This window comes from Sorex fumeus, unplaced genomic scaffold (assembly GCF_029834395.1).
Source record: "Sorex fumeus unplaced genomic scaffold, SorFum_2.1 ptg000029l, whole genome shotgun sequence".
Classification (NCBI taxonomy): domain Eukaryota; kingdom Metazoa; phylum Chordata; class Mammalia; order Eulipotyphla; family Soricidae; genus Sorex; species Sorex fumeus.
The window spans coordinates 5457738-5475857 of NW_026606086.1; the positions used below are offsets into that span (position 1 = coordinate 5457738).

The 18120-nt window shown below is 46.3% G+C and overlaps 1 protein-coding gene across 2 annotated transcripts in view; it reads left to right on the forward strand.

Moving 5' to 3' along the window:
* The first annotated feature begins 652 nt into the window (after positions 1-652).
* USP3 (ubiquitin specific peptidase 3) overlaps positions 653-18120 on the forward strand; it is a 112250-nt gene continuing 94782 nt past the window's right edge. Inside the window, exon 1 of one of the 2 annotated variants that reach the window (XM_056115634.1) lies at positions 653-990. In XM_056115634.1, coding sequence (XP_055971609.1) covers positions 900-990 — 91 coding nt within the window. In that variant the 5' untranslated portion in view covers positions 653-899. The remainder of the gene's footprint in view (positions 991-18120) is intronic. The other variant, XM_056115635.1, reaches the window with a different exon arrangement.

The following is an 18120-nucleotide window of genomic DNA, read 5'->3' on the forward strand; positions in this document are numbered from 1 at the left end:
GCCTGACGGGAGGGGCGGAGCCTACCGGGGGGCGGGGCGCGCCGGGAAGGCGGAAGCAAGCGGGGCTGCGGAGCCTGCGCCTCTGGACGACCCGGGGGCGGGGCCTCCACTGAGGGCGTGGCCTATCGGGCAGGGCGGGGCCTAACCGGGCAGGGCGGGGCCTACCGGATGGGCGGGGCGCGCAGGGAAGGCGAAAGCTCCGGCGCTGCGGAGCCTGCGCCTCCTGAGCGCCCGGGGGCGGGGCCTGAATGGTGGGCGTGGCCTATTTGGAGAGCGGGGGGGCCTAATCAAGCGGGGCGGGGCCTATCGGGTGGGCGGGGCGCGCCGGTAAGGCAGAAGCCGCGGCTTTGCGGAGGCTGTGCCTCGGGAGGGCCTGGGAGCGGGGCCTGCACCGTGGGCGTGGCCTATTGGGCAGGGCGTGGCCTACAGGACGGGGCGGGGCGCGCCGGGAAGGCGGAAGCCGCGGGGCTGTGAGCCTGCTCCTCGGAAGAGCCTGGGGGCGGGGCCTGCGCTATGGGCGTGTCCTGTTTGACAGGGCGGGGCCTAATCGGGAGGGGCGGGGCCTAACCGGGGGCTGGGCGCGCCGGGAAGGCGGAAGCCGCGGGGCTGGGAGCCTGCGCCTCGGGAGGGCCGGGGGGCGGGGCCTGCCCGGCGGGGCGGGGCGGGGCGCTCGGGGAAGGCGGAAGCCGCGCTCGGTAGGCGGCAGCACCGGGATCGCGGAGTCTGCGCTGCGCGGAGCGGGGTTGCGGGCTCGGCGGCTGCGAAGACCCGGCGCCCGGAAGCCTCTCGCTCTCTTTGACGCAGAGCGCGGACGAGCCGCCGTCGGCCGAGCGCTTGGACGGGGCCCCGGGAGTCGGTCCGCTCGAGCCCCGGCCCCCGCCGGCGCCGTCCCCGCGGCCATGGAGTGTCCGCACCTCAGCGCCAGCGTCTGCATCGCGCCCGACTCGGCCAAGTTCCCCAACGGCTCCCCTTCGTCCTGGTGCTGCAGCGGTGAGTCGGCCCCGCGCGCACCCGAGGCCGCGGCTCGGCCCGGGCCTGCCGTCGGGGGCGCGGGCGTGCGGGTGGCGGCGGCGGCGGGCGCGGCGGCTCCTTTGTCTCCGCGGCCCGACGGCCCGGCCTGCGCCGAGGCCTGAGCGCGTGGGGCGCGGGCGGGCGCGGCGGGCCCGGAGCCCTCGGCGGGGCCGCACGTGCCGGGGCCGCCCGGAGCCCGCCGAGCCGCGCCGCGCCGGGCGCGGGAGGTGGGCGCGCGCGGCCCGGGCTCGCTCCGCGGCCGGCGGGCGCCCGGTCCCGGGGCTCGCGGGGTCGGGGCAGCCCACGGCCCCGGCCTCGGCCCCCGCGTCGGTCGGTGCGGCCGCGCCGGCTCGCGCGCGCCGACTTCCTGCTCGGGCCTGCCGCCCCGGCCTTTGTCTGCCGGCCGGGTGATCGATGCTCGGGGCGCTGGACCCGACGGTGCCGGGCCGGCCTGTCGGTGCCTCTCGGGGGAGGGTCGCGGCCCGGCCCGCGCCGGAAGGTCGGGGGCGCCGCGCGCTCTGACAGCTTCCCCGCGGCTGCGAGCCGGGCGCCTTTGTGAGCCGGGCGCCCGACCCTCCCGAGCCCGCAGGACCAGCCGGCCGGCCGGTTTCGCGGCGCGGGCTGCGTTCCTTTTGTCGGGGCGCAGAAACTTGCCCAAGTCCGCCTCGCCCCGGGAGTGCTGGCGGTGGGACGCACGTAGGTGCCGCCCGTTGCCTTGCAGGCTGGTCGCCGCGCGTCACCCTCGTTATCGATCAGAGCGCTCCGGCTCCGGCCTGCATTTAGGCGCCCACCGCCGTCCCCGAGAGCTTGAACCAGGAAAAAACAAAATCTCAGCACGAGAAAAAGATTCTTGCGCGTGTGTAGTGAATCACAAGGACACACGCCGGCCGGTTAGCGCGCTTCTGCCTGTCTCGGGGTAAAATCGTGCTGAAGTTGGGTTGCAGCCACGCAGGGAGAGAGGCGGCCGTTTGTCCGTCCGCGGGTCTGTCGGTCGGTCGGGGTGTCCCGGTAGCTGGGGAAGAGACGCAGCAAATCGTGCATTTCTTGCAGACCTCCTTTAAAAGGGAACCGACTGGTCGGGTCCTGGGGGAGGGGCCGTCGTGTGTGTGTGTGTGTGTGTCTGTGTGTCTCTGTGTCTGTGTGTGTGCCTGTGTGTCTCTGTGTTGCCGTAGGACTAGAATGCCATCTTTCAGCTTGCAGCAGCGTTTGCCTCTGATGCTCTGCCTGGCCGGTTTGAGGGTGGTTCTAATCCTGTGGTTGGATTTGTAGAACCATTGAAGCCAGTTTCGCAACTTCTGTAGGTTTTTCCCTTCTGTCCACATTCTGTGCATTTGCGCCTCTTTTTTGAGCCCCCCCCCCACCCCCCGTGTTAATCTGTTGGCATCCGTTCGTTGGTAGAATCTAGTGTTACTGTATTGTGCTTGATCTTGTTCTTGCCTGTCTCTCATTTGAATGATTGGATGAGTCTCTGCTAGTTCTTAAACAGGTGATAATCTTGTGGTGCTGTGGTGTTCTGTATTTTGGGATTCTCCAACACACTTGAATTTTTAATTGTTTCTAGATTTTTTTTGTTTTGTTTTGTCTTTCTGGGTCAGGAACCAAAAGGGTATCCAGAGCGAATAATTTCACGACTGGGGTAGTGGGTCTGATTACATTCTTATTAGGAGTGAAAAAAAAAATCCCGGTTTTGGCACTGATACGGTTAAGGTAATGCTCTTGCCTAGTTTTCTTTGTGAGTTTGCAATTATACCATAGCGAGAGACAGCCGAGGGCAGCCAACCAGATTGCAAAACCCCAGCTTCCTAGGTATTGCCAGCTAGCAGGCACTCTTGGATGAGGGGTTGTCAGTCCTGAGAGCATCATTTCATTATGTCATCATTCTCATAGGTTGCTATTTGGATGACAGGGCAATTTTGGTGAAAAGACCAAGAAACCCCTATACACGACCAAGCATTAGGTGGTATTACAGGTCAGGGTGCCATTTCTGGCCCTTAAATGTCCAAAGGCCCTTACATAGAGGCTTTAGACAAAACTATTCTTTAGAAGGTGATGTATTAACTCAGCAGGGTTAGGGAATGTGTATGGGTATACTTTAGAATTGACTTACGTGTCTTATCTGTGGAAAGCATTATATATCATTAGGTTGTGTATTTGTGTACTATGGCATTTCTCAAACATTTTGTTCCCAGGAACCCTGAACACTCTTAAAAATGGTCCCTTGAGCCACTCTCTGGGTGATTTCTAAGCAGAGAGCAAGGCTAAACCCTGGGCATGACCAGGTGTAAATTGCCCCTCCAAAAAAAAAATCTGGAAAAGCCATTTGTATGGTATACTATTCATAATTGCTATACCCTAGGTTTAAACAGAAATTAAAATGTGTTTATGAAACAGTTTATAAATGATGTGTCTCTTATAAACATAAATAATAGTTTCTATAAAATAACTTAACATTTCAAATCAAAAATTTGTAAGAGGAGTATTATTCCGTCTCTCGCAGTTCTTTGTCTGGCTTAATAGAAGACAGCTGGGGTTTCATAGCTGCTTTTGTCCTTACTCTCTTGAGATATCACACATTGTGTAGCCTCTGGAAAACTGCTGCGTACTCCTTTGAGAGAATGAGACACAGTGAAAGTAACATACTGCTGTTATTTGTGAGGAACATAGCTTGATCTTATGCGCCCCCAAAAGAATTTTGGCAACTCTCAGGGACTCAGCACCACCCTTTGAGGACCCACTAGTATGTGACGACAGGAACTGGTTAGGACACCTGATGTTATGAGAAAGTCTTCAGGCTTTAAGGCCTTAAAGGCCTGTACATCTTTGTGGCGACTCACAATTTATAGTTCGGATAAACTATGTTGTGGTTTAGGATGAATGTTGAAAATAGTAAGCGCCTAATCAGGTAGAAAGCTGATTTATGTCTTATCCTTTGAAGGCGTTCTAGTTTTTTAAATGAAAAAGTTTAAAATAAAAACTAGGTCTTTCCCCCGGCTTTTGGTTATGTCACACACCAGATGTTATTTTCAGAAGCTGGAGGTTTGGGCATTTCTTATTTTTTGAGTAAAAGAATTGACCTTGTGGCAGAACATACGGGGGGAGGGGAGTGTGAATTGTTTATAAAGATGCCCTGAATACAACTATTTAAGAACCAAGGAAAGCCAAAGATCAGGTATTTGGACTTTGGGAGTTTGGCCTCACTCGCTGGGTAGGCATTCAGGATGTTCTTAGAGCACAGACAGCAGCGAGGCCCTGACTGAGGGGCCCCTTTCCTGTTCCTGCACCCTGTCTTCACATGGCTCTACCCAGGGGGAAGGTGCATGTTCTGCTATCTTTATAGATAATGTAAATACCCCTCCCCTCCTTTTTTGATCTATTTAGTACAATGTGATATCCTTGTCAGTGATTTGTAAGTAGTAAAGTTTGAAATAAATGTGAGACATCCCCTAGATGGAGTGATGAGTTATTTTGGGTTTTATTTGTCACACAACCTATATTCTAGGGAGATTATAAAAAGGTTTTTAAGTTGTAGTTGAAGTAACACGGCTACATTAGTATATTTATAATTTGTTGTTGTTGTTGATTTTGAGCCACCCTCAGTGCTCAGGGCTTACTCCTGGCGCTGAGCTCAGAAATCACTTCTGGCAGTGCTTGGGTGACAATATAGGGTACCGGGAATGGAACTTGGGTTGGCCGCTTGCAAGGCTCATTCCCTACCTGCATGAGCTCCACCTACCTACTTACCTACTACCTCTCCAGCCCGTATTAGTATTTATTATCATGCGGTACACACAATATTACACAATCACCAAAGTACCATCCCCACACCATCCCCAAAGTACACCCCCCCCTCCCGCCACTGTTTTCGTATCACTTCTGGTCCCCATTTTCCTCCCAAACCTGCTCACCACATCACCTTTGTTCTATGTTCAGATTCCAAGGAAGTTGTTGCCATGGGCTGCTTTGTTTCATTTTGTCTTCATGTCCCACATATAAATGAGACCTGGTATTTGTCCTTCTGCCACTGTCTCCCGCGGCTCTGCTTTGAGTGTAGTGGAAGGCAAGAATTGGTAATTTCTTGTACTGAGTAGTGTTCCATAGTGTATATATACACTACAACTTCAGGAGGTTCTTGAATGTCTTATAGACCCAACTAGGGCAATTTCCATAGGATCAGTATCTGTTCCCTTAAGTGAGCTGCGTTTGTTGCTTTTCAGAAATATTGTGAAATTCTTATGCTCATAGTGTAATAGGCTTCTCACTACATGGCCAGGGAGATGGTTCCAACAGCCGGCTGTAGTAGCTGTGTGCCTTGCCTGGCAGGTTCCGTCCCTGATACCAACTGTTTCCTGAGCACTGATCTGGGAGTACCCCTCTAGCACTATTGTGTTTGATGTGGCTCAAATCCCCCACCTCCAAAAAATCAAAAACGAAAACTCAGTTATATATTTGCTCAATACATAAATGAAGGCCCTCTTTGCTGTAGATTGTTGCTCAAATGTGTGTTTTTTTTTTCTTTCTTTTCTTTTTGGGTCACAGCCGGTGATGCACATGCACAAGGGTTACTTCTGGTTCATGCACTCAGGAATTACTCCTGGCCGGAGTAATACGAAATGCTGGGAATTGAACTTATGTCGGCAGCCTGCAAGGCAAACGCCCTACTGCTGTGCTATCGCCCCAGCCCCGTCAAATGTTATTTAATTTGAACATAAAAGCAGTCAGTAGATTCCCGGCCTCCCGCTTGATTTATGGGGAGTTGCATTTAGACTTAGAAGTAGCACCAGTCCCTCCCCCGGGTCCAGCCTCCCACACCTGAGTTTCCCGCCTTGCTGGCACTTCAGTTCTGTGGACTGGTCTGGACCTCGTGTTTTAGTGTTGCTGAGTTGTGGTTTGGATGGAGTGTTGCCACCTCCCTGCATAGCTGAGGTGCCCGAGGCCCCTTCGCTCCCCCATATGCCCCTTATCTTCTTTCCCCCCTTGACTTTTTCATTTTCTTGCCCTCTTCCTCCCTACACTGGGGTGAATTTGTGTTCTGTGGAGGTTTTGTCTCTCTGAGTGGACAGGTGGATGTGATGGGCAGTTGAACGCCTGTGGAGGCCCTTCTCAGCATTTTGGACATTAGTGTTGGGCCCTGTAGACAGTGTCACTTGCTGTCATCTGCAGTGCAGCCCCTGGCACTGCTGAGCCCACAGCCAGGGCAAAGCTCTGACCCCAAACAGACGAACACAGTTTATTAATATTTGTAAGCAATTGAGATGTCCTTTTTTTGTCTGTTTGGTATTTTCTTTTGTCTTTTTCCCTCATCCCGTTTTCCCCCTGCTGCTGTGTGTGGTGTGGTGTCCCCAGTGCTTGGGGGGGGGGGGGCTAGATGCCTCTCCCAGTGCTCCTCTCCTGACCACAGGCCTCGTGCTGTCGGCCACCACAGCCGACCCGTGAGACGGTGAGGGATCAGGGCCCAGTCTTGGGGCTCTTCCTGCCTGGCACGTACTCCGGGCTTTGTGCAGTTTCCCAGACCCATACATTTTAGGTTTTATGGGAACGAGGGTAGAGGCTGAGGCTTCACTCTGAGCCCGGGTCACTCCTGTCCCCTGCCGGTCCCTAGAGCCTAGTGATGAGCGGGTAGGTGGGAAGGATCTGGGGTGTGGAACTCACTGCATGCATGAAGAGATTCAGTGCAGGGACTCAGCCTAACTCGTTAAGAATCTGTTTTCCAAATAGTGTTCTCAGTGGTACAGACCAGGAGTCTCCTCACCTAAGCAGAGGGAAGAATGGGACTGGGGGGATTTGAGTTCTTTGTTTCAGTTTCCTTATTAATTTATTCTCAGCATAATTCCTTCTCATTGTTTGCTTTCACAGCTTTAGCCCTAGGCACTTAAACATCCCACTTTTTCCTCATTGGTATTTATGCAATTTCCTTATTTACTGGAATATAACAGATTAATTTTGAATCCTTCAAACTTGATTTAGAAATATATTTTTATAACATTTGTTTCTCAGTAAACAGAAGAATGAGTAATTTAGTTTGTAGCTCAATTAGTAATTTAAATTCCTCTTTTAAAATTTGAGTCCCACTTTTCATCAGATACTAATTTACATGTACATTTCCTTCTAATCTTTATTTTTTTCCCTTTTGAGCTTTTTCAACCTTCCAGAGAATATTTTATGCTTTTCCCCTTGGTTAAAAAAGTCTCCTTTTATTTTTATTTTTTACTCATTTAAAAAAAATTTTGGGGTCACACCTGGCGATGCGCAGGAGTTACTCCTGGCTCTGCACTCTGAAATTACTCCTGGCAGTGCTTGGGTACCATATAGGATGCCGGGGATGGAAACCCGGTCAGGTGCACGCAAGGAAAGCGCCTTCCCCCCTGCACTCTCTCTCCTGCCCCTAAAGTCTCCTTTTATGAAGCTGCATTTTCTGAATGACTTAACCTACATACTACCTATGGATTTTGTGTTCAACCTATGCCTGGGAGGAGACTTGGTTAGGTAATCTATCAGAGTTTGAAGTAAAGTATGTATTAATTCATCTGTTTTATATGTTTTTTAATTTTTTAATTTTTATTTATTTTTTGCTTTTTGGGTCACACCCGGCAATGCACAGGGGTTACTCCTGGCTTTACACTCAGGAATTACTCCTGGCGGTGCTCAGGGGACCATATGGGATGCTGGGAATCGAACCTGGGTCGGTCGTGTGCAAGGCAAATGCCCTACCAGCTATACTATCGCTGCAGCCCCATATGTTTTTATTAATAGCTCCTTCAGGCATAAGAAAGAACATTCTTAAGTTTTTTTTTTTAATACATATATAGTAGCTCAATGAGTAATTTAAATTCCTCTTTTAAAATTTGAGTCCCACTTTCATCAGATACTAATTATATATTGGGGTTTTGTCCAGAGGTGTGTGATCTGGGATGGGGCTGGTGATGGAATGGGGACACATGGCCATCAGGACCTGGAGCAGGTAGGCCTGTGCTCTGCCCCCTGACTACGTCACAGTGGTTTGGGGTTTTCTCAGAGGTTTGGTAGACTGGTGGTATAGGAGATACAAACGTTCTCAGCAGGGGCTGGTGCTGTCTGGTGGCTTGGTATGGAAGGCTTACCTGGATTGACATTCTGGAATACTGGAATAACATCAATGCCAGCAATAACCAGACTTTCAGATACTCAGATTGTAAGCCTGAGAATTTTACCTAGTAATTGTTCGTTGCTATTGTCTCTTAGAATTTCTTGCCGTTGTTGGGTGACATAGACTTAGAGAGTTGTGATGGAGATGGTCCGTGGCTGCTGAGTGTGTGAGGATATTCGTTCCAGATGTTTTCTTATTCGCTTTACTGAGTAGGAGGAGAATTGGGAGCAGCATAAAGGAACATCAAAGGGACTTGCCAGCTTTTAATCCTGACTAATCAGCTACCCATCTTGTAGTTTTTCCTGTTTTATACATTGTGAAACTGAGACAAAGATTAAGAGAATTGCTTAAGATGAATTGTGGGGGCTGGTAATTAGGAGTAGCTTAGAGCTAGTGTTGAAATACTGCTCAAATCACAACTTCCAGTTTGCCCCCACGAAAACCAGGTCTTAATCAAACAGTATCTTTGGTGCTTGAGACTCTAAAGGATTTGAAATGTATGGAAGTACATTAGAAATAATTCCTTTGAAGATCCTGACATGAAAATACATTTTCAATTCCATATCTTGAAAGTTCTGTATTTGGTTAACTCTCCTTTCCCTTCTATATCGATTGAAATATAGGCAAGTTGGAACAGGACTGGGGATACAAATGAAAGAAGACAACTGGTTTTACAGTGGCTTAACTTGGCTACATTTTGAATCTGATTTTTTTAGGTTACAATTGACATCACTTTAGATCAGATACAATGAATGAGTCTCAAGTAGATAAAATGCAGCTAGATTTTTTTTATTTTTTTAAATTTTTTTATTTTATTTATTTATTTTTTTATTAGTGAAGCACCATGAGGTACAGTTGTAGATTTACAAATCTTTGTGCTTGAGTTTCGGTCATACAATGATCAAATACCCATCCCTCCACCAGTGCCCATTTCCCCCCACCCCCCCTCCCACCCTGCCTCTGTGGCAGGGCATTCCCCTTTGTTCTCTCTCTCCTTTTAGATTTTGGTTTTTTAAGTGTACTTATTAACCCCCTTTCTGTGTTTCATTTTTCTCTTTGTCAAGGAAGAGGCAGCTTTTGGGAGGTGTTTTTACGTGGGCTGGAGATGGGGAGAATCCCTGAGAGAGGGAATTTTGCTTTTGCTTCAGGTAGCTCATCTGAGCGCTTTCAGTTTCTGTTGTTTCCATTTAGTTTTTTTTTCTAAGAATTTCCTATTATATTTCTTGCTTGATTTGTTTCGCTGCTGCTGCTCAGTGCTCAGGGATCACTCCTGGTGGGACCCAGGGGACCATCTGGGTGCTGAAACTGAACCCAAAGGATGGGGTCAGCTGTTGCCAAGTGCCCTGCGGACTGTCCAGGCCCCTTCAGTCGTGTTTCTTAAAAAATTTATTTTTAGATTGGAGCTGAAAACAGATTTCCCTCTGGTTAAGCATGCTGGAAAGTAGTACCATGTAAAGTACAGTTGAGTTTATAAAGGCCGTTTCACATTTTCAGAGCTTGTTGAAGTTAGACGTGGACTTTGGAAGATGAAGTTTATTGTTAGTGTTTGGAGTAGATAAATGGCTTGAAGTAGATTAATGATTTCTAGCTAATTAAATTTTCTCAGACCCCTTCAAGGAGGGAATTGAGAGTTTATTTTTAGGAAGAACCAGCTTATATCTGGTTGAACATATATTCTGACAAATTAGATCCTATCTGGAAGCTGCTCAGTGTTTGGAATGACAAGCTCTATCATGGGCTGTTTTCAATTTTGAGATGTTTGTCCCAACATTTTATATTTGTTCTTGCTGGGTTTAAGAAAGGCAGGCTGGGTTTAAAAATAGGCAGGTCTAGATATCACCTGCCTATTTTTCTTTGATCCATCCTGAACATTTACAACTTTATGGATTGTTCTAGTTAGCTATCCTATTACTGCAGGTTAATGAAACTGGTTATAGAATAATATATTTATAACTTTAGCTTCCTTACACCTTACTGAAAATGTTCTGACTTTCTCTCAAAGTAATGGGTTATTTTCCAGTTCTTTTGTTTCCAACATTTGTTGTGCATTATTGGGGTTGTAATATTTTGATCAAAGATTTTGAAGATCATGTTAAAATTCTAGGAAACAAATTTTTGGAATAGAGTGTTTTCTTGGGGTAACTGAAAAATAACATGTTAAGAGAAGTGTTCTGATGTGACAATTGAGTATTTTTTTTGGTTTGCTTTGTTTGGGAGAAACATACATCCGTGCTCAGGGATTACTCCTAGATCTGTGCTCAGGTCACCCTAGCAGTACTTAGAGGACCATCTGTGGTGCTGAGACTTGAACCTGGGTGTCCACATATAAGGCAAGCACCTTAATCCTGTGCTATCTCTCTGGCCCCTGATATTAGACATTTTAAATTTGTATTAAATTTTTCGGGAGGAGCTTCAGTCACTTTTTTCTTCTTTTTTTATTTCTTCACTTTTTTTTTTTTTTCTCTTTGCAGCACTGGGAATCAAACCCAGGGCTTTAAACATGTAAGGTAAGCTCCACCTCTGACCCTGGACATTTTTTTAAAAAAGACAATTGAGGCTGGAGACCCATAAGGAGCTGAGTACACTGCTCTGCAGGAGGAATGCCTGCTTTTGTCCGGGGACCCCATGAATCCCTGAGTTCAGCAAGTGTTTCCTCAAAACAAAAGTAACAAAAAAAGAAAAGAACCTCTATAGAACTTAGAGATTCAGGGCTGACATATTGATTTATTGGTATTTAGTATCACACAGGAAACTGTTCTTTGATTCGAGATTATCTTTATTTTCATCGGAATTATTCTGAATGGTATCAGTGAGACATGTTGCCTTGGAGGGATTGCTCTGTGTTTCTAGGTACTCAAGGCCCACCTTACCTGTATGCAGTTGTGTCTGACCTCAGTGTTTGTGCATGATAATTCTAAGTGCTTAACTGCTTCAGTTTTCGTCTTAGTTACTTCAAATACTTTGTGGGTAGTCTCTTTAGAACCTCATTAAATTTTTACTTGTTAAGGCTTTTTGTTTTGTTTTCTTCCCAAAAATCTGCACTAATGTTCACTGTAGATCAGATTTTATTTTATTTATTTATTTATTTTGCTTTTTCTGGGTCACACCTGGCAATACACAGGGGTTACTCCTGACTCTGCACTCAGGAATTACTCCTGGCGGTGCTCAGGGGACCATACGGGATGCTGGGAATCGAACCTGGGTCGGCTGCGTGCAAGGCAAACGCCCTACCCACTTTGCTATTGCTCCAGCCCCTGAATCAGATTTTATTGGTTGTAAAAGAATTTCAAATTCTTGGGGCCAGAGAGGTAGGAAGGCCTTGCTGTGGCTAGCCCTGTACAATCCCCGAGCTCTATCAGAAGTGATTCTTGAGCACAGATCTGAGGAAGCTCTACGCATTGCCGAGTGATTCCCCCAAATAAAACAAATTCAAATACTTTAGTTTTGGTTAAATACAGCGTATTTTCAGAGACACTAGATATTTATTCGGTCCTTCTGAGCAGAGTGTGACTATGTGCCAGGTTTATATTTTTCTTTCCGTTTTTCCCTAATGGTTCATTAGTTCTGAGAGGAGTGAAGACTGCTGGCACAGCAGCGTGTGCAAGAGACGCAGCTCTCTCCCGCCTTAACTGTGTAGCGCACAGATGTACATAATGTAACACAGATACTAAGACTGTTGTTCCTGAATAAAGTTCATTAGAAATCTGTATAACTCTCCCTTGTTTTGCTTATTTGTGAGAGGTACTGCTTCCTTTAAAAATTTGCAGCTGGTGGGAGCTTGCCCCGCCCTCACACAGCCAGCAGTTCAGTCTCCAGCCCTCAGCATCCCAGGGTCCCTTGAGCACTGCCAGGTGTGATCCCAGGTGTAGAGTCAGAAGGAACCCATGAGCACTGCTGGGTGTGGCCCCCAGACAAGCAACAATTCTTGTTTTGTCTCTTTTAAATATTCTTTACCTAGCATTTCTTTGAATTTGTAACAAGTGTGGTTCACTGCTTTTGTTTACTGCAGGACATTTTTAGTAAAGAAACTTATAGTCTCGCGTGCATCTAAAAGTAGTATCAAAATCATTTAAAAAGTTATCCCAGGGGCTGGAGCTATAGCACAGCGGGTAGGGCGTTTGCCTTGCATGCGATCGACCCAGGTTCAATTCCCAGCATCCCATATGGTCCCCTGAGCACTGCTAGGAGTAATTCCTGAGTGCAGAGTCAGAAGGAACCACTGTGCATTGCCAGGTGTGATCCAAAAAGCAAAAAACCCAAAAAAACAAAAACAAAAACAAAAAATCCCAAAAAGTTATCCCAGAGGCTGGAGCAATAGCACAGTGGTAGGGTGTTTGCCTTGCATGCGGCTGACCGGGGTTCGATTCCCAGCATCTCATATGGTCCAGCTGAGCACTGCCAGGAGTAATTCCTGAGTGCTCAGTATCCTCTGAACACCATCGGGTATGACCCAAAAAGCAAAAAAAAAAAAAAAAAAAAGTTATCCCAAATAACCAAACAAACCAAATAAATATTTGTGAAGGCACATATTTTATTTTCCCCTAAGAGCCAAGGAAAGAGCTGAAAGATATGAGCTGCATTGTCTGATGGAGCACTGGTTCGCGTCGTAAGAAGTAACACATACAGGAGCACATGAAGTCATGTAGATATCCATTTCCTTATCCTTTATGTTGTTAAGAAATGAATGGTTGTATCTAGTTTACATTTATGACATTTAATTCCTTTTGAAGATCCCATTGCTGTTTAATATTGAATTTACTTGCTGAGAATGTTGGCAAAAGCATGTAATTGCATCAGATTTTGCTTGTACTTCTACATGGATTGGATGTCAGAATTTTCATTCTTCATAGAGCTTCATAGAGCAAGTTATTTTTGACAGTATAAACTGGTACATTTTCTACAGTTACTTGTATTTGCTCTTCTAAAGGCAAATGTAATAACATTTTGACACTGATTTAGTAATTTGCTTTGGCTTGAGTGTTTTGGTTCTTTTTAAAAATTTTTTAAAATATTTTTTGCTTTTTGGGTCACACCTGGCGATGCACAGGGGTTACTCCTGGTTCTGCACTCAGGAGTTACTCCTGGCGGTGCTCAGGGGACCATATGGGATGCTGGGAATCGAACCCGGGTCGGCCGCGTGCAAGGCAAACGCCCTACCCGCTGTGCTATCTCTCCAGCCCCGAGTGTTTTGGTTCTTTCCCCACTGTCCAGTGCTCTAATTTGGAGGTAAGGCCATAGTTCCAGAGGCTGAGTTGTAGTATAGTGGGGAGCATGCTTGCCTTGCTCATGATTGACCCGGGTTCCATCTCCAACATCCCTGAGCGCCACCAGGGGGAATTTTCTGAGTGTAGAGCCAGGAGTAACCTCTGAGCATTGCTGGGAACATTTGTGTCCCAAAACAAAACAAAACACAGCTAAACAAAAAAGGACCATAGTTTCAGTATTTTTGCTGTTTGTTTAGAGTGTATACATATAGCTTAATTAGTTGGTTTTTAACAAAATAGTTCTGATTTGTGATAGAATGAATAGAGGTTTAGTGTAATAAAGTTTTTTGAGAATTTGCTAGTTTCACCTACATTATTTCCATATGTTGTTTTTATTTGGTGTTGCAAGCTGATTTCCCAAATCTATTTCAAAACAGAAAATGCTTGCCCCAGTGAGGTGCTCGCCGTATGGATCAGAGTTTGCTCTGTGTGGGAGTCAGCAGGACCAGATGTCCTCTGTTCCCTGGCTCTGTGGGTGTCTGGATCTGTTACCATACATAACAAATTACGGATAGCTTTGAAATCGCATTTTCTCGTGGAAGACACACAGCATTAGCTTTGTAAATTACCCTTGGATAATAGAGGGAATTCACTAGATGCTGGTCCCAAATTACAAATTACTAATGTGATAATACATTTTTTGAACATTATACATTTTTTGTTGGTTTGGGGGCCACTCCTGGCAGTGCTCAGGCTTATTCCTGGCTCTGCTCAGGGATCACATGTGTCAGTGTGGGAAACCGTCTGTGACACCACGATCTGAGCTGGGCTAGCCCCATGCACGGCAAGTGCCTAACTTCCTGCACTATTGCTCTGGTCCTTACATAATTTTAAAGATAAAAAATTAATGTAGGCACATTTATGAATTGACAGTCTTGTCAATATAAATATATATTTTAACCATTTTACTATTTAAATACGTCACGGGTAGCTTGCCAGGCTTTGCCATGTGGGTGAGATACTCTTGGTAGCTTGCTGGGCTCTCAGAGAGGGACAGAGGAATCGAACCTGGGTCGGCCGTGTGCAAGGCAAACGCCCTACCCGCCCGCACAGCAAAGCTACCCGTGAGTGTTTGATATGCCAAACACAGTAACAAGTCTCACAATGGAGATATTACTGGGCCCACTGGAGCAAATGGATGAACAATGGGAGGACAGTGCTTACAGTGCGACAGCTTCCTCTGATGTTACGTACTTCTGTGTATGCTGTGTTAGCTAGCTTGGCAGTTATATAGGCATTACCTCTTAATATCTTGCAGTGATAAATTAAGGCATTAGTGTTTGACCAACTTGCCCTCTTCCCTTCCATTTCCTGTTTTTCATTTGGGAGATGATTTGGAATCACTCCTGGCAGAGATTGGGGGGCCCGTACCCGTGCTAGGATTGGAACCAGGATGTTGGCGGTTGCTGCGATCCCTCTGCCCACCTCCTGATAGATAACACATTTTTGTTACTATTTTGACTCCCTCTTCTTTCTTTTATTTTATTTTTCTTTGAGTTAATAATTTCCTTTTAGAAAGATTAGTTTACCTTCTGTACATTTTCTCCAAGATGTACCTGTCAAATGCCAATGAATGTTATTTTTCAAGCACTTAAGCAGACAAGTGGTCTCTTAAGTGGACTTATTTTCCCCCTCTGAAAAACTCCTTTCCAGAACACTTTTACTCTCATCCTGATTGTTTTATAGGTAATACTTTAAATTTTTCAATGTCTCCCTGCTGTTCTCCACAAAGGCTTCCTTTATGGACCGAGATGACAGCTGCATCAGCAGCAAGTTAGGGCTGGAGCGATAGCAGGGCTGGAGCGATAGCAAGGGCTGGAGCGATAGCAAGGGCTGGAGCGATAGCACAGCGGGTAGGGCGTTCGCCTTACAAGTGGCCAACATGGTCGACCCGAGTTCGATTCCTCTGCCCCTCTCGGAGAGCCCGGCAAGCTACCGAGAGTATTCGATATGCCAAACACAGTAACAACAAAGTCTCCAATGGAGACGTACTGGGCCCGCTCGAGCAAATCGACGACGATCAACGGGAGGGCCTTTACCTTTTACCTTTACCTTTACCCTGCTGTTCTCCACAAAGGCTTCCTTTATGGACCGAGATGACAGCTGCATCAGCAGCAAGTTAGGTTCGTTTCCCGGCATCCTGTCAGCTCTAGTTGGCTTCTCACTAGTGATGAGATCTCTTTGGTTTGGTTTTATTTCCTTGACAATCATTGGTGATAAACACTTTCACGTACTTGTATCTTCTTTGAGAAAGTGTCTGTTTATCTCCTTTTTTGGTTTGTTTTTTGTCTTGGGGCCGCACCTGGCTATACTCAGGGCTTACCCCTGGCTCTGTGCTTAGGAACCATTCCTGGAGGGCTCGGGGGAATATATGGGATCCTGGGATGGAACCCAGTTTGGCTGCAAGTGCCCTACCTGTTGTCATATTGCTCCTGCCCCGATTTCCTGATTTTTGGTGGGATTGTTCGTTGCGTTCTGTCAGTGCATCATATATTTCAGGTATTAGCGTCTTTTCAGAAGTACGCTGTGCCAACATTTTCTTCCATTCAGTAGAATGTCTTTAACTGTCATTTCTTTCCCAGTGCAGAAGCCTGCTCTGTGGAGGTCACGGAAGTTCCCTGGTGGTGCTAGAGTTGGCTGCATGCTCTCTCCCTCTGCCTCCTCCCCACTTTTTTTGTTACTAAGTTTGTCTTGTTTCATTTTTTCAAAGCCAGCCTGCTTACTGGAGAGAGAGTGTGTGGGTTAAACACTTGCTGGTCTTGCAAGCAGCTGGCCCTGGTTTGAACCTCAGCATATCTCATTTCTAGTTTCTGTTTTTTCTTTTGGGGTCATCCCTGGTGGTGCTCAGGGATCACTCCTGGCAGTTTTCAGGAGAGCTCGCAGAGCAGGAGGTTGAACTCTGGCTCCCATATGCATATTATGTGCTCTAGCCCTTTGAGTTATCTTCCCGCACTGTGGCGTGTTTTAAGAATATGGACCATTTTGTAAATTGTATCACAGTATTAGTTTCCCTGATGTTTTCTCATGATTAGATTAGATTCAGGTTACACACACATACACACACACACATGTTTACTGATTCATGTTTTGGTTAGGAATACTTTAGAAGTAATGTGTTTTCTCTAACATCCTAAAGCTTTTGTTACTAGATTACCTTGTTTGTAGTGATGTTAACTTAATTTTATTAAGGGAATATTTGCTAGGTTAATCCATTGTAAAGTTACTATTTTACATTTCTCAGTAATTTTTGTTTTCTTTTTTTGTTTTTGGGCCATACTTGGCAATGTTCAGGGGTTACTCCTGGCTCTGCACTCAGGAATCATTCCTGGCAGTGCTTGGGGGACCATATGGGATGCCGGAGATTGAACCCAGGTCAGCTGTGTGCAAGGCAAGTGCCCACTGTACTGTGGCTCCAGCTTCCCACCCCTGTTTATTTTTAAAATTGGTATTCCGTGCTTTGTAGTACTGTTGGTGATGGTTTCTCATGCACATCGTTCTGACACCGTACCTATCACCAGTGTACCCACCTCCCCCATGATTTTTTTTGGGGGGGCGTGGGAATGCTAGGGATTGAGGTTTGAACCCAGGTCGCATGCATGCAAAGCATATGCTTTTGCTGCCCAATGAGCCACATACGTGATCTGTTTTTTCCCCCTTTTTGGGTTGGTTTCTTAGGACTTCACATTTGCAAGGCCAGCACTCTACCACTGAACTGTGTCCCAGCCCTGACGATGATTCTCACCTGAAACTGTCAATACTAGGATGTTTTGTAAGATGCTTGTGATCACCTAACTCACTTTCTCTGGATGTTTTAGCTGATATTCTGCTACTGTAAGGAGATTTCCTTTCTTCCCATTTATTTTATTTATGACATTAGTATGGATCTATGGTTGTTTTATTATATGACATTCTTTTTTAATCTTGAACTACACGTTTCTTAGGTTTGTCCAGTGGGAACCCCTAGGGCCATAATATTGATGTGTTTCTGTTCTTTGAGTCCTTTATAGCTTTCTGGGAGAGCAAGATGCTCTTCTAGGCTAATATTGTACTTGGGATCAGCAACCTCTCTAAGTAGCAGATAAGAGAGAGGAAACATAAATAGACATGTTCACATCTGATTATTCTGTGTAACTGTTGGTTCATATGATAGCTGAAATTCCAGTTCAACACCACAAGACCAGTCTTGTCTCTTCCCATATTTGTGACACCATGTTCTAATAGTGAGAATCTGGTTCCCATTATCTTCATCATATGCTCTTATTTGCTCAATTCCAGAGTAGAAGAAAGTAGTTCCAGAGCTGCTAACCTATATCATTGTGGAGAAAATGCCTTATAATTAGCAACATTTATTTATTTATTTATTTTCTTTTTGGGTCACACCGGCAATGCACAGGGGTTCCTCCTGGCTCTGCACTCAGAAATTACTCCTGGTGGTGCTCAGGGGATGCTAGAAATCGAACCCAGGTCGGCCGCGTGCAAGGCAAACACCCTATCTGCTGTGCTGTCACTCCAGCCCCTTTACAGTTTTTTATCTGTATACAGACAATAACTTAAACATTAAACATTTAGTACAATAATGTCACTTTGGTCAGTTTTTTCCTGATTTTTTTTTAAATATTCTATTGGCATAATCCTTTTCTTTATTTTTATTTTTCTTGACACTATGATTTACAAAGTTGTTCGTCGTAGAGTTGTTCAGGCAACAACTTTCCAAGCATACAT